Source organism: Sinocyclocheilus grahami, unplaced genomic scaffold (genome assembly GCF_001515645.1).
Source record: "Sinocyclocheilus grahami isolate Dianchi unplaced genomic scaffold, SAMN03320097.WGS_v1.1 scaffold339.1, whole genome shotgun sequence".
Taxonomy (NCBI): domain Eukaryota; kingdom Metazoa; phylum Chordata; class Actinopteri; order Cypriniformes; family Cyprinidae; genus Sinocyclocheilus; species Sinocyclocheilus grahami.
In genome coordinates this window covers 209,177-220,922 of record NW_015505518.1, presented here as the reverse complement: position 1 = coordinate 220,922, position 11,746 = coordinate 209,177, and the positions used below count along the sequence as shown (strand labels likewise).

General features: G+C 35.7%; 2 protein-coding genes across 2 annotated transcripts in view; both read right to left on the bottom strand.

Moving 5' to 3' along the window:
- Positions 1-270: 270 nt before the first annotated feature.
- Positions 271-6,067, bottom strand: LOC107602986 (ecotropic viral integration site 5 protein homolog). Its single transcript, XM_016295650.1, has 5 exons — positions 5,981-6,067; positions 3,999-4,139; positions 3,669-3,830; positions 962-1,108; positions 271-405 (listed from the first exon to the last, which is right to left on the bottom strand). Exons 1-5 carry the CDS (start codon positions 6,065-6,067, stop codon positions 271-273), a joined length of 672 nt encoding a protein of 223 aa, XP_016151136.1.
- Positions 6,068-6,436: 369 nt separating this feature from the next.
- LOC107602985 (EVI5-like protein) overlaps positions 6,437-11,746 on the bottom strand; it is a 10,777-nt gene continuing 5,467 nt past the window's right edge. Inside the window, exons 5-13 of the mRNA XM_016295649.1 lie at positions 10,841-10,915; positions 10,608-10,733; positions 9,861-10,004; positions 8,601-8,690; positions 8,397-8,494; positions 8,218-8,278; positions 7,723-7,776; positions 7,197-7,229; positions 6,437-6,595 (exon numbers count right to left, since the gene is read on the bottom strand). Of these exons, the coding sequence (XP_016151135.1) occupies positions 6,437-6,595; positions 7,197-7,229; positions 7,723-7,776; positions 8,218-8,278; positions 8,397-8,494; positions 8,601-8,690; positions 9,861-10,004; positions 10,608-10,733; positions 10,841-10,915 (840 nt within the window). The remainder of the gene's footprint in view (positions 6,596-7,196; positions 7,230-7,722; positions 7,777-8,217; positions 8,279-8,396; positions 8,495-8,600; positions 8,691-9,860; positions 10,005-10,607; positions 10,734-10,840; positions 10,916-11,746) is intronic.

Genomic DNA, 11,746 nt, shown 5'->3' with positions numbered 1-11,746 from the left:
CAGCTGCTCCGGTCACGTGATCCTAGCTCAAATCTTATTGGATGGCCCGTGTTTTCGCTTTGCGAAACTGAAAAGATTCGTCGGACTGGTGCGAAAAAAAAACATTCGCATTTTCGATGCGCGAATGTTCGCGGTCTATGTGGAAGCATCCATAGAAATCTATTGTTTTATTCCAGCGCGTCATCGCGTCCGATATTCGTTTTGCTTTTTCGTGCTAATATAATAGGGTAATATAACAATACAATGCTAATATAATGGTTGACAGAACTTTTATGAACTTGGTGAATAGATATGGATGATATTTCTCACCTGTATTTCTAGCTCGGCTATCTTTTGCCGGAGTTCAGCCATAGAGGCCATGCTGTCAGCTTCTCTTAGACGGACTGCCATCACCTCTTCTTTGCTCTGAAAGAAAGGTAGCAAAATTACTTTTAGAATTCAAAAGTATTTCTAAAAAAATTCAACATTCTAATTCATGCATTAATCTATAAACCCAAATTCGGTTGTAGTCTTACTATGTCTTTTAATTAGGGATGCACTGATATTAAAATTCTGCCTAATACCGATAAGGTGATAATTATTTGTCTATGTCCGATGTCTGATGAAAGATAAATGGCATATATTAAACATTTTACACTATTTTGTCTAAATAAACTAAATGTAAAGCATGAAAAACTAAGGTCAATCATTTTAAATGCTACAAATGAATTTAGGCATCACAGCAATATAAAGTACAGTATGAAAACATGGATGTTTATTTTTTAATGTATGGGATTTTCTTATTAAATTGAAAATCCACACTGAAAAAAAAAATGAAACAGTATTTTCCTGTAATGTCTCATGTTAGCCAATAACCGATATGGTATTGATACAGTATATGACACATCCCATTTACTGTTTATCTCACTGAATATTCAGTTATCTGTTCTTCCTGTATTGTATGACTGTGAATGCACTGCACCTTGCAGTCAGACTCGGCCATCTTTCTTTTCATTTCGTTGAGTTGGCTTTGTAGTGTTTTGTTGTGGGAAAGAGCATTCTGCAGTCTCTCCTGCAGGCCAGCGCTCTCTTGCTCATGTCTGATAACTAGTTTACAGTTGATCTGGTTCTGTGGAAACGGAGAGAAACATGTGAGAAGGTGAAGTTGTTTGGTTGCCAAACTTTATCTTACATTTTGAGGAAAACAACAAACAAACTTAAGGGCAAACTTACTAATGCATCATGATTTATGCGTCAAAATATTAGGGGTGCGAATCGTCACTGGTTTCACGATTCGATTGCGATTATCATGCCAACGATTCAATTCAATTCGATATCACGTTGCATCACGATTCGTCACATCCTCAATTTTCAATATTAAGGCACATGGCCACATTTTCATATTCATTTTATACCAATTTTTATTTTTTTTGCATTTATATTAAATTATATAAGCAGGCTAATTTTTAAAACAATTACAAATTATTAATAAATCAAAACAATTGTTAAGAATTTAACCAACTAAATATAGCTTCAAAACATACAAGCAAATATAAAGTAATAAAGGGGGAAAAAGACCATTTTAAGTGATAAACAAAAAGTACTTTCAGTCTCTGATAGGGATGTTCATTTTAACCGTTAACCGACCGTGAAGAATTTTGACCGATTAATTCAATCAGTTAACCGGTTTAAAAGGTTTTTTTTTTTTTTAAATCAAAATATTTAAAAAGGTTTGCTGTATGGTTGAAATACGCTACGCGTATTAAAAAATTGCTTTTTTTTTTTAGATAAAAAAAAAAAAAAACCTTAAGTCGCATTTTATTATTTCATCCAGAAATAGGCCTAATGCCGACACGAAATGTTTACAAACATTAATAATAAACACTGTAAACATAGCTAGGCTATTTTAGTTCCCCTCACTCCACAACAAATCCTTTCAATTAACAGTATTTAGAAAAGAACAAGAATTTAAAATATAAGAAGCTATAGCTAAACGACAAGCCAAAACTAATTAATTTAGGCTAAAACGAAACTGAAACCAATGCTGCGTCTCTCATTCGACACAAAATCAAATGTTTCCGTATTCGCGATGTATTTGAATGCCAAAATATTATTTATTACGTAGCCTACTTCACTCGCATTCCAATATCCACGTGAAACAAAATGGTTTGCATAACATCACGGCGGTATGGTGATAACGCTTAACGGCACAGACTTTACTACATATTTAAACTGAGCAGTGTGTTTTTTCCCTATGTTTGACTGACTGTATTTTATTATGATAATGAACAGGCTGCATTATTGTCAAGGCAGCAATGTTTAACTGTGTGCGCGCATGTGGCGCCCATTTAAATTTTTTCCTTCTAACAGTGGAAGAAACTACTCCTTTTAGTCGTAAAGATAATCGGAATTATAAAAGGTTTGCCTTTATTTGTGTACATTCACAATAAAAACAAATCTTTGTGCTTTTGTAAAATAAGCCTAAAGAAAAATAGGATGCCGCTTTCTGCCGTCTGGCTTCCTTTCGCGCAGCACAAAAATGAACAATCTCTGCATACTAGGCTACTTGTTGCACAGTTTTTCTTTCATTTTCTTAATTTATTATTGAAGTAAAAATATATTTTTCGTATAGGCCTATTTATCGTTCTCTATATATAGGCCTATAGCCTAGCTTTATTATGTTTTTCTCCACTCGCAGAAGCACTGCAGGTGCGTGATGTGATATGATGCATATGAATCCTCATGTTCTGTTGTTTGCTGCTTTTTGCGCATGTAAAATTAATCCCCCGGAAACAAATGTTAGTATTTTTTAACTGGTCACAGACACGTATCCTTTCTAATTTAATTAAATTGGAATTTAAAATAATCTTGTCGGTTAACGGTTAATAATCGGTTAACGAGCATCGGTTAGGAAAAATAACCAAAATGAACATCCTTAGTATCTGAGAAAGTTTACAGTATCCGAATGTTTACAGACAATCATAGTTATAGGTTTTTCTTTTTTCCTCAGCACTACTGCTAATTATTACTGATGACATCATAGACAGTGGCAGCATTAATATGCTGCATTCACACTAATGCACAGATCTATTTCGACATATCATATGTTTTGCCCTGTTCTGAAAACATAACTATGCTTACATCAATTTCGTATCATAAAAGTATTCGGAGATGCAAGTGCGTTTAACCGCAGCCGTGAGCTTCAGGACAAAAAACACAAAGTGCACATGAAAGTCTGTCAGTGCATCTAATACTCGTGTTTTGCTTCCCTCTACCATTTTAAGCTAGTGTGACAAACGCGTATGCGAATGACATCAGTAGGCTATAATCGATTATGGTCTATTGCATCGATGCAGAATCGTCCATGTCCGCATCGCGATGCATCGTAGACACAATTACGAGAACACCCCTAGAAAATATTCACATAGAAGTTTTATGTACAAATAAGTGTGCATGCATGATAAGTTAGAGTACACACTAATTTGTTTCAAGAGGACTGTGGCTTTTAAACTTATATTTCAGCTAGTCGGCAAGTCTCAATTTTGAAGTTGAAGCACTAAAATAACCAAAACTAAAACGAATAAATAAAAATGAATAAATACTATATTTAAAAAAATTGGTTATATATAAAATGTAATTGTATATCAATGATACAAAAATAACACTGATACAGATATTGTAGTTCTAACCTGGCTCTCTAGCTGCAGGATTTTAAGTTTGACCTCTTTGAGTTCAGCTTGACCCTGAGCCTCTCGCAGTCTCAGACTCATCAGTTTGTCCTGTAGCTCATTCAACGCATTCTTTTTAGGAGACTCCTTCCAATGGCCTCCTCCTCCACGAGACGTATGATGCTGTGATAGAAAATGACATTTGCAAAGAATTAGTTTTGTGGACCAGTAGAGGGTCCAACAAAGTATCTTGCCGCATAAAGGAATTTTCTAGATCCATTTTTGATCCACACTTTTTTATACGAATGCCACAACATTTGAGTTCAGTAGGGTTGTATAGAGATTCTGCACCTGCCAGCAGTGGTTGAGATCAGTAACGGCCTCTTGCATCTCTCTGAAGGAGCGCAGAGTCTCCTGCTCTCTTAGTTTCACCAGCTTCAGCTCATCCTGCAGCTGAGCTACATTGATTTCATCAGGCAGAGAGTTGTTCCTCTACAGCACACAGACAATATTCCATTAAGTACTATACTTCAGCATCATTTAGTAAAAGCTTTGATAGAATATAGTTTTCTACTAGTCATTTGTAAATAATAGGTTAACTTATCATTTGTATGTGCACAAGGCGTATGAGCCGTATCATCACCACTGATCTAATCATCACCACTGAGGCAAAAACCTTATTTTCCTCATTTTGTCTCTCATAGTTGAGGTATACCTATGATGAAAATTACAGGCCTCTCTCATCTTTTTAAGTGGGAGAACTTGCACAATTGGTGGCTGACTAAATACTTTTTTGCCCCACTGTATATTTGAATATTTCTCAATAAATTTAAGTAAAATGCATTTTATACTTAAAATTAATGACCAGAAGTCAATCGTTTCATATTGCACAGGCAAACACATCATTCGCAACATGGGAGGTTTAATGGGAAGTGTAGTTCATCATCTAATAAAAGACATTAAAGTATACAGTCTTGTTGTAATGTTCATCTCGCAGATGATTTGTTTAATTTATGGATGGGAAATCAATGGGAAATGCTGAGAGTCCTGGAGAAGTAAGTGGTCCCTGTTGCGCTCTATTCTATATTTTGTGCCAATGTTGCTTGGTAACCATTAAGAGTATATAGATCGACTAATGAACTCTATTTTGTGGAAGAATTATGATCGTTAGCATAAAAAATTTATTAATTTATTGATACATTGTGCCTAAAAACAGCCCTTACCATAGTAAAATTACTGTAACACCGTAATTAAACTATTCAATTACTGTAACAAAGCAGGCCTCAAGACCGTTACATCATAAAATAACAATTTCAGCCTCTTTTGCATTTCCAAAGAATTTTAAGTTTATGTATGAAAATCAACCAGTCATTTTGTAAGTGCCTACTCAACAGATGTGATTCTGGAAATTTATTTTGTTAATTTTAGCGATATCGATCACTGAAACAGCAGTGTTGATGTGACTGTGCTTCTGCTGTGTACTATGTGCATATACTGTGGCCTACCAGAGGGGGCTGTGGCCTGCCCTGGAGACTTGTGTGAACACTAGTTCCCACGGACTTTTACTTCTGTTTTTCTTACCTCCCTCCATGCTTTCCAGTCACTTCATCATACCCGTATTACTCAGATGTTTCAATTACAGACACTCTCGGTCATTCTACTTCTTGTGTACCTGAAAAGTGTTAGCAGAAGGACTGGACTTTTAACTAAAAACCCAACGCTTTCCATTCCAGTTAGCAAAGCACAGTGGAAATGAACCTTTCACAAGAGAAAACAAGCACTGCCAGAGATCCAGACTCTACTTATGACATGTCACTGAATGCTTAATTTAAAATGAAATTGTATAGGTCATTATATATACAGTGGGTACGGAAAGTATTCAGACCCCCTTAAATTTTTCACTCTTTGTTATATTGCAGCCATTTGCTAAAATCAAAAAAACGAAAATTCCAAAATATATCAATGCTTTAGCATCCATTCTTTTAACTTTTGAGGATGATTAAAGAATTTAAATTCTAATTATGGGTTCAAACAGTCAACTTGATGCAAACAGTCATTTTCATAAATCTTACCAGAAAATAATCTCTGACCTGTCAGTGACCCAGTTCAGGGTAATTCTGCCATGCGAAAGCAGATCTTTTGACTAAGAACAGCTTGCAGCCATGTGTACAGCGAACATAATGATTGTTCAAAAAATAAAAACATGTTTATATGACATGTGACTTTGCTCAGTTTTCTTGTAAACTGCATGATCTCACACTGCAACTTCATAAAAGAGAGAATATTTCCTCATAATTAACTGCTTTATTACTTTTTAATTTAACAGTAGGTACCTTCAAGGGATGTGATTGTTGTGTCTGTTTCACACTGCACACATAAGCAGTGATAAAGCTAACTGGGAGAACAGGCTGGCTTTGCATTGCTTTCACACTGACAGTATTTCAGAGCTTACTGGTTACTACATTGACTATTTCATTAAATAACAGCCATAAATTATGAAATGGTTAATGTAAAATTAGGTAAACTGATTAAATCATCTACATTCAATCAGACTTGCTGAACAGAAAGTGCTCTTGGTGTGTCTTTTGGGCTTTCTGCCACATGCAATGGCAGACATCTTTTTCAAATGATGGGTGAGCAGTTCACTCCAGTCATTTAAGCTAGTTTAAAAAAAACTATATTAAAAAAAAGATGTAATAAAAAGGTCTGCATAGCATTTTATCAATATTTCCTGCTGAGGTCAGCTGAGTGCAGCAAAAATAGTCTCAGCACTGAAATTCAACTTGTAGCTATTCATCTGCTGTTACCTTGTGTTGCTGAAGTTCACGAATGGTGTCCTGTGCCTTTTCCAGACCCTCACTAGCTGTGTAACACTGCTGCCGAACCACAGCCAGTTCACGCTTAATAACATAGTTCTCCTCTGCCTCCTGGGCTCGAGTCACCTGACCCTGAGAGAAGAGAAATGGAGTAAGTTTCTTCTTGGGAGATTTGTCACTTAACTTGCAGTTAAGGGGAGATAAGTATGGCATTCCAACCAGTATGGCATTCTAATCAAAGAAATGAGAAGGGTTACATGCAATGATACCTCTGCATCATAAAACCAAAGAAGAAATCTGATCAATTCTAGAATCAAAAGAATCCCACTGAATTTTGGAATTGGATGAATTACATGAAAAAATTTGAAAATGCCATTGGACCTAATACAGAACCCTGATGCACACCTATGCTTCCACATCCCACATGCAAGGCTAAACTGTCGGTAGAGAGTGTCAGGGTTAACTTTCATTTGGAATGTCTCTTAGACATTGTTACAGCCATGTAAACAAATGAGCTGTCAAGGGAGTGATGAGAAACACAGAAAAACAAATAACCACTTTTCATGCAACAGGCCCATTCTCTGAACTGTGTGGAGGAGGCAGCACAGGGGCAGGAAAAAGAGTGGATTACAGTAAGAATCATGGAAGATTGAAGAGAAGAAGCGTATGATTGAGCAAAGAGAGGAGGAAAGGCAGGAGGGATTAGTGAGCAGCTGGCTTGACAGTACTGTACCTGAATCAACCTGTCTGCTAATGCAGCACTCTCCTACAACACCACAAGAGAAAAAGGAGGAAAAAAGGAAAGAAAGGACACAGAGAAAAGAAAGAAAAGGTTGAAAATATGGACAGAAAAAAAAGGAAAAAAGGAAGAAAACAATGGATAAGGAAAAAAGGTGTTGAAAACCACAGACACACATGAAGAGAAGAAAAAGGGAATATTTGTAAAAGTTTCATTAGGACAAAATCAAGTGGTGAAGAATTGTAAAAGTGTAAAACAAAAGTGAGTATTACAGATTGAGTGTGTTTGTGGTGAAAATTGTGGGGAAGTAATTTCAACAGAGAAAGGCAGAGAAAAAGATGAGATGAGACTTCAAAAACGTTACCATCAGGAAGGAGGCAAGCTAAGTCTGTGTAAAGATCTATATGATCTAAAATTTTACATTACTCACATAATAAAGATATTTACACTGTTTACTCAAACACAAACTAATCAGGGCTATTTTAGGTTCATGCATATTGGTTAGAAGAAACCATCTCACTTTTTCCAGTGTCTCAATCCTCTGCTTCAGTAGTCTATTTTCTGTACGTAGTCTCTGTTAAAATGAAAAGAAAAAAATATTTGAAAAATATTTTTTATTTAAAAAGCAAATGATTTAAAATAAAAAAGAAATTGACTAAAGAGAAAGTTGTTTTACTTTAAAATCGTATATTATTTTATTTAAGCTTCATTTTATTTACCAAAAATGTTGAATACTTTAATATTAAATATAGTAAATGTTGAAGAAATACCTTTACAGAATATTTATGTATAAATCAAACCCAAATGGGGCATTTAACAACAACAAAAGTACATAATTATATTTTTTGTATAGTAAAATTTAATCCTTAATGAAGCTCAAGCGAAATATCATTGGATAAAAAAGTAATTTGTGTGCGGACAAACAAAATTGACATGTTAGTCACCAAATTAGCTGAACCAAGTCTAGGTTTTAAACAATATATGTACCACTGCATCTAAATACACATATACAGACCTTAATTTCAATCTGTTCCTCCATTTCTTTGTTCTTGATAGTGGTATACTCCTTTTCTAACCTGTGGATGAAAAGGCAACAACTGAATCTAGACAAAAACCAAACTTTCTTTCATTTATTGTGAATCTCCCTTTGATTTTTACTCACAGATCACTAATTTACAATTTCAGATCACTCACTTTTTCATTCTCTTGGGATTGTATCTGACTTGATAAGCCCGCAGGATCAGTTTATCTGGGCAGCTATCAAACTGATGCGGAATCACCTTCTGAAAGTGCTGTGGTGAGATTGTTAAACAAACATCAGTTTAAGTATTGCCATTGTTTATGTTGTTACATGTATAATACATTGATGTACATAGCAGAGATGATTTTCCCTGTGACCTGTGACATTCCCTCCATGTCTAGCTGTATGAGGTCTGTCTGGTTGTACTGCAATATCGCTATTCCAATTCGGAATATGATCTCCAAACCCTGAGAAAACAACACACAGTATTCATAAAATCGCAGACTTAACAACTACAACAAATGCTCATGCCCTAGTATTTTCATGTCTCTATTAAAGGGGTCATATGATGCTGCTAAAAAGAACATTATTTTGTGTATTTGGTGTAATGAAATGTGTTTATGCGATTTAAGGTAAAAAAAAAATCACATTATTTTCCACATACTGTACATTATTGTGTCTCCTCTATGCACCGCCTTTCTGAAACGCGTTGATTTTTTACAAAGCTCATCGGTCTAAAAAAGCTAGGTGTGCTCTGATTGGTCAGCTATCCAGTGCGTTGTGATTGGCCGAATTCCTCAAGCGTGTGACGGAAATGTTACGCCCCTTGCCATATTGTGATGCATGCGGCAACCACATGTGGCGCCCCCGGGCTGGACTCCGCGCAAAGTTGAAGTATTTCCTCAGCGACCAGCATGGATCAGCTCCAGGCATGACGAAGCGATATCGTCCTCTTTTGGAAGGCCAAATAAAGTAGTTTCGCTTTCACAACGAAGCACACAGCGCCTTCACGACATGGCGGCGGCGGCAACAATACTACAGCGAGAATAAAAGTTACGCCTTCTTTCTTTGCGTGAACATTTGGGCGGCGTTATGCAAATCTTCCTACATAGTGACGTAGGTATGTGGGGGCGTGTTAGAATGAGCCGTTTTAGGTAGGCGTGGCTGACTCTTAACTTTTATAAAGAATATCTCTTTGGATTTGAGACTTTAGTCTTTGCAACTTTACAGATCTTCTTTATGCACCAAGAGCTTGTAACACTCCAAAGAGAAAGGAAAAATTTAAATCGCATCATATGACCCCTTTTAAGTTCTTACGACACCCTCGATGCATTCACACCTTCGAAAAAAAACTGAAAACTGCATGCAACACATACAGTACACACAAATTATGTACTTGATAATGCTTATATATTATGGTGGGGACTTTCCATTGACTTTACCCTTTTTACTTTAGAATTTTATTATAGTACACTAAAATGTTTACTTTGAGTGACTTTCAGTTTGATTAGGACACAGTGCAACCCTACAACAACCATTTTTCCTTTCGAGTTTTTCAGATGTTGCCAACTTCGGGGAACATTTTGTCCATACAGTATACAGCTAAGTCAGTAACACACAAAGTCTCGTGTCCATACCTCATACATAAAGATGTCAAAAATACGTGTAGCTATTGGCAGGGGTAGGAAGGTGAGAAACAGAGTGAGAAACCAGGATGAGGCATACATAGATGTATGGAAACTCTGAGAACGGAAATGAACGTTCAGCTCCGGCAACTGCTCCTGATCACAGAGATGAAAACATGATATAAGTAAAAAAAAAAAAAAAAGTGAAAGACATTAGATAAAATACTTTTGAGAAGAAACAAATGGGCTGCCTCTTGACTGTCTATGCACTATAAATCTGTTGCCTCCTTGTGGACAAACATGTCATTACTCCAGACATCTTGGCATGCAGTATAAAATACATAATAAAAGAGAAATCACTTCTGTCTAAATCAGTGGAAAAATCACAACGATAACTAAGACTTGAATCATGTTCGCCTCTTAAGCGAATCATATATTGGCCCCTATATAGGTGACAGTAAAGATATTTATAATGTTATAAAAAACGATTTTAAATTAATACTGTTCTTAATAATTTTACACGCACAAATATTAAGCAGCACAACTGTTTTCAACATTCATAATAACAAGAAATATTTCTTGAGCACCAAAACAGCATATTAGAATGATTTTTTTTAAGGATCATGTGACACTGAAGACTGGAGTAATGCCTCAACAACAAGAACAAGCAGTCTGCTATTTTTCTTTTTCCTTGAACGCTCTCTCAAGATTATATGTACAGTTATATTAGTCTAGATTCTATAAAATATTTTTTCTTACCTGGAGCAAGTGTTCAAACTGGTAGATGCACAGACCCAGTTCAGCCATGCTGGGTTTAAACAACTCTCTGAGCCTGTACTCCTGCATTAGTCTGACAAACACACAGAAAGCCTCCTCCTCCGGCATCTACAAACACACAATGAATGATGCATTTGGTTAATGCAAAGTTTGGCTCACAGACATTTCTTTACATTACTTTAGTTCATAATGATAAGCAAAACACAAAAGCAAACCTGCATAAGTAGCAATCCTACGATGAAGGCACTGCCCTGACAATAACCAACTTCACGATCCACAAGAGAATATGCCTGTGAGACCAAGAAATATACATGCAAGTTAAAGTTATAGTAAAAAAAAAAAAAAAAAAGTTACAAATAATAATACTTTTCTTACACCTATTGTTTCACTTCAGACATTGATTCAATAACTGGGCCGTATGGATTACCATCATGTTCACTTTGTGTGGTTTTTGAAGCATCAACTTTGGGAACAAAAAGCAATATAATCTGAGACAGCATGAGGGTGAGTAAATGATAAGAGAATTTTCATATTTGGGTGGAGTATCCCTTTCATGTGATTATAAGACATGAAAGTATAACAACTCTTTGCACCAAAACTATACACATCAAGTCCAATGATGAAAGTTGAAAATAAAATATATATATTTGTTATTCTGTGAGCATCTATGTAGCTCTGCAAATACTGCAAGCTTCTGTTATCAAAATCAAATCTTACTCTGCCGTTCACTTATAGGTCAGTTCCTGACACATGACCTAAAAGCTAATATCTTATTCTACTGAGAGTTTATTTTCTCCATCGGAACCATAAACAAATTCTGACACTAATAATAATAACAATGATAAAAGTATAACAAATTATCCATCTGCTATGTTCAGAGCTTGGTACAAAGGAGTTTATAGAGATGTACTGTTTGCTTTTGAAAACTTATCATCTCTATTTATTTAGACTTAGTCTGAACAAGCCTTCATTATTACTAACGGCATAGGGCTTTCTGCACTGAAATCGACACTTGTTGACAGAGCAAAAGTGCACATTCAAAGTTTAAATTCCCAGAGATATGTGCTGTCTCAGTTGATCAACCAACTAACAATTTTTAAACTGCAAGGTACATGCATATT

Excerpts from the sequence above, each read along its gene's own strand:
- LOC107602986 (XM_016295650.1), bottom strand. The coding sequence starts at position 6,067 with ATGCAAAGCCAGCCTGTTCTCCCAGTTAGCTTTATCACTGCTTATGTG. Across the intron at positions 3,831-3,998 it reads ATCTCAACCACTGCTGGCAG|CATCATACGTCTCGTGGAGG; the intron begins GTGCAGAATCTC and ends TTTCTATCACAG. Across the intron at positions 406-961 it reads TGGCCGAGTCTGACTGCAAG|AGCAAAGAAGAGGTGATGGC; the intron begins GTGCAGTGCATT and ends CCTTTCTTTCAG.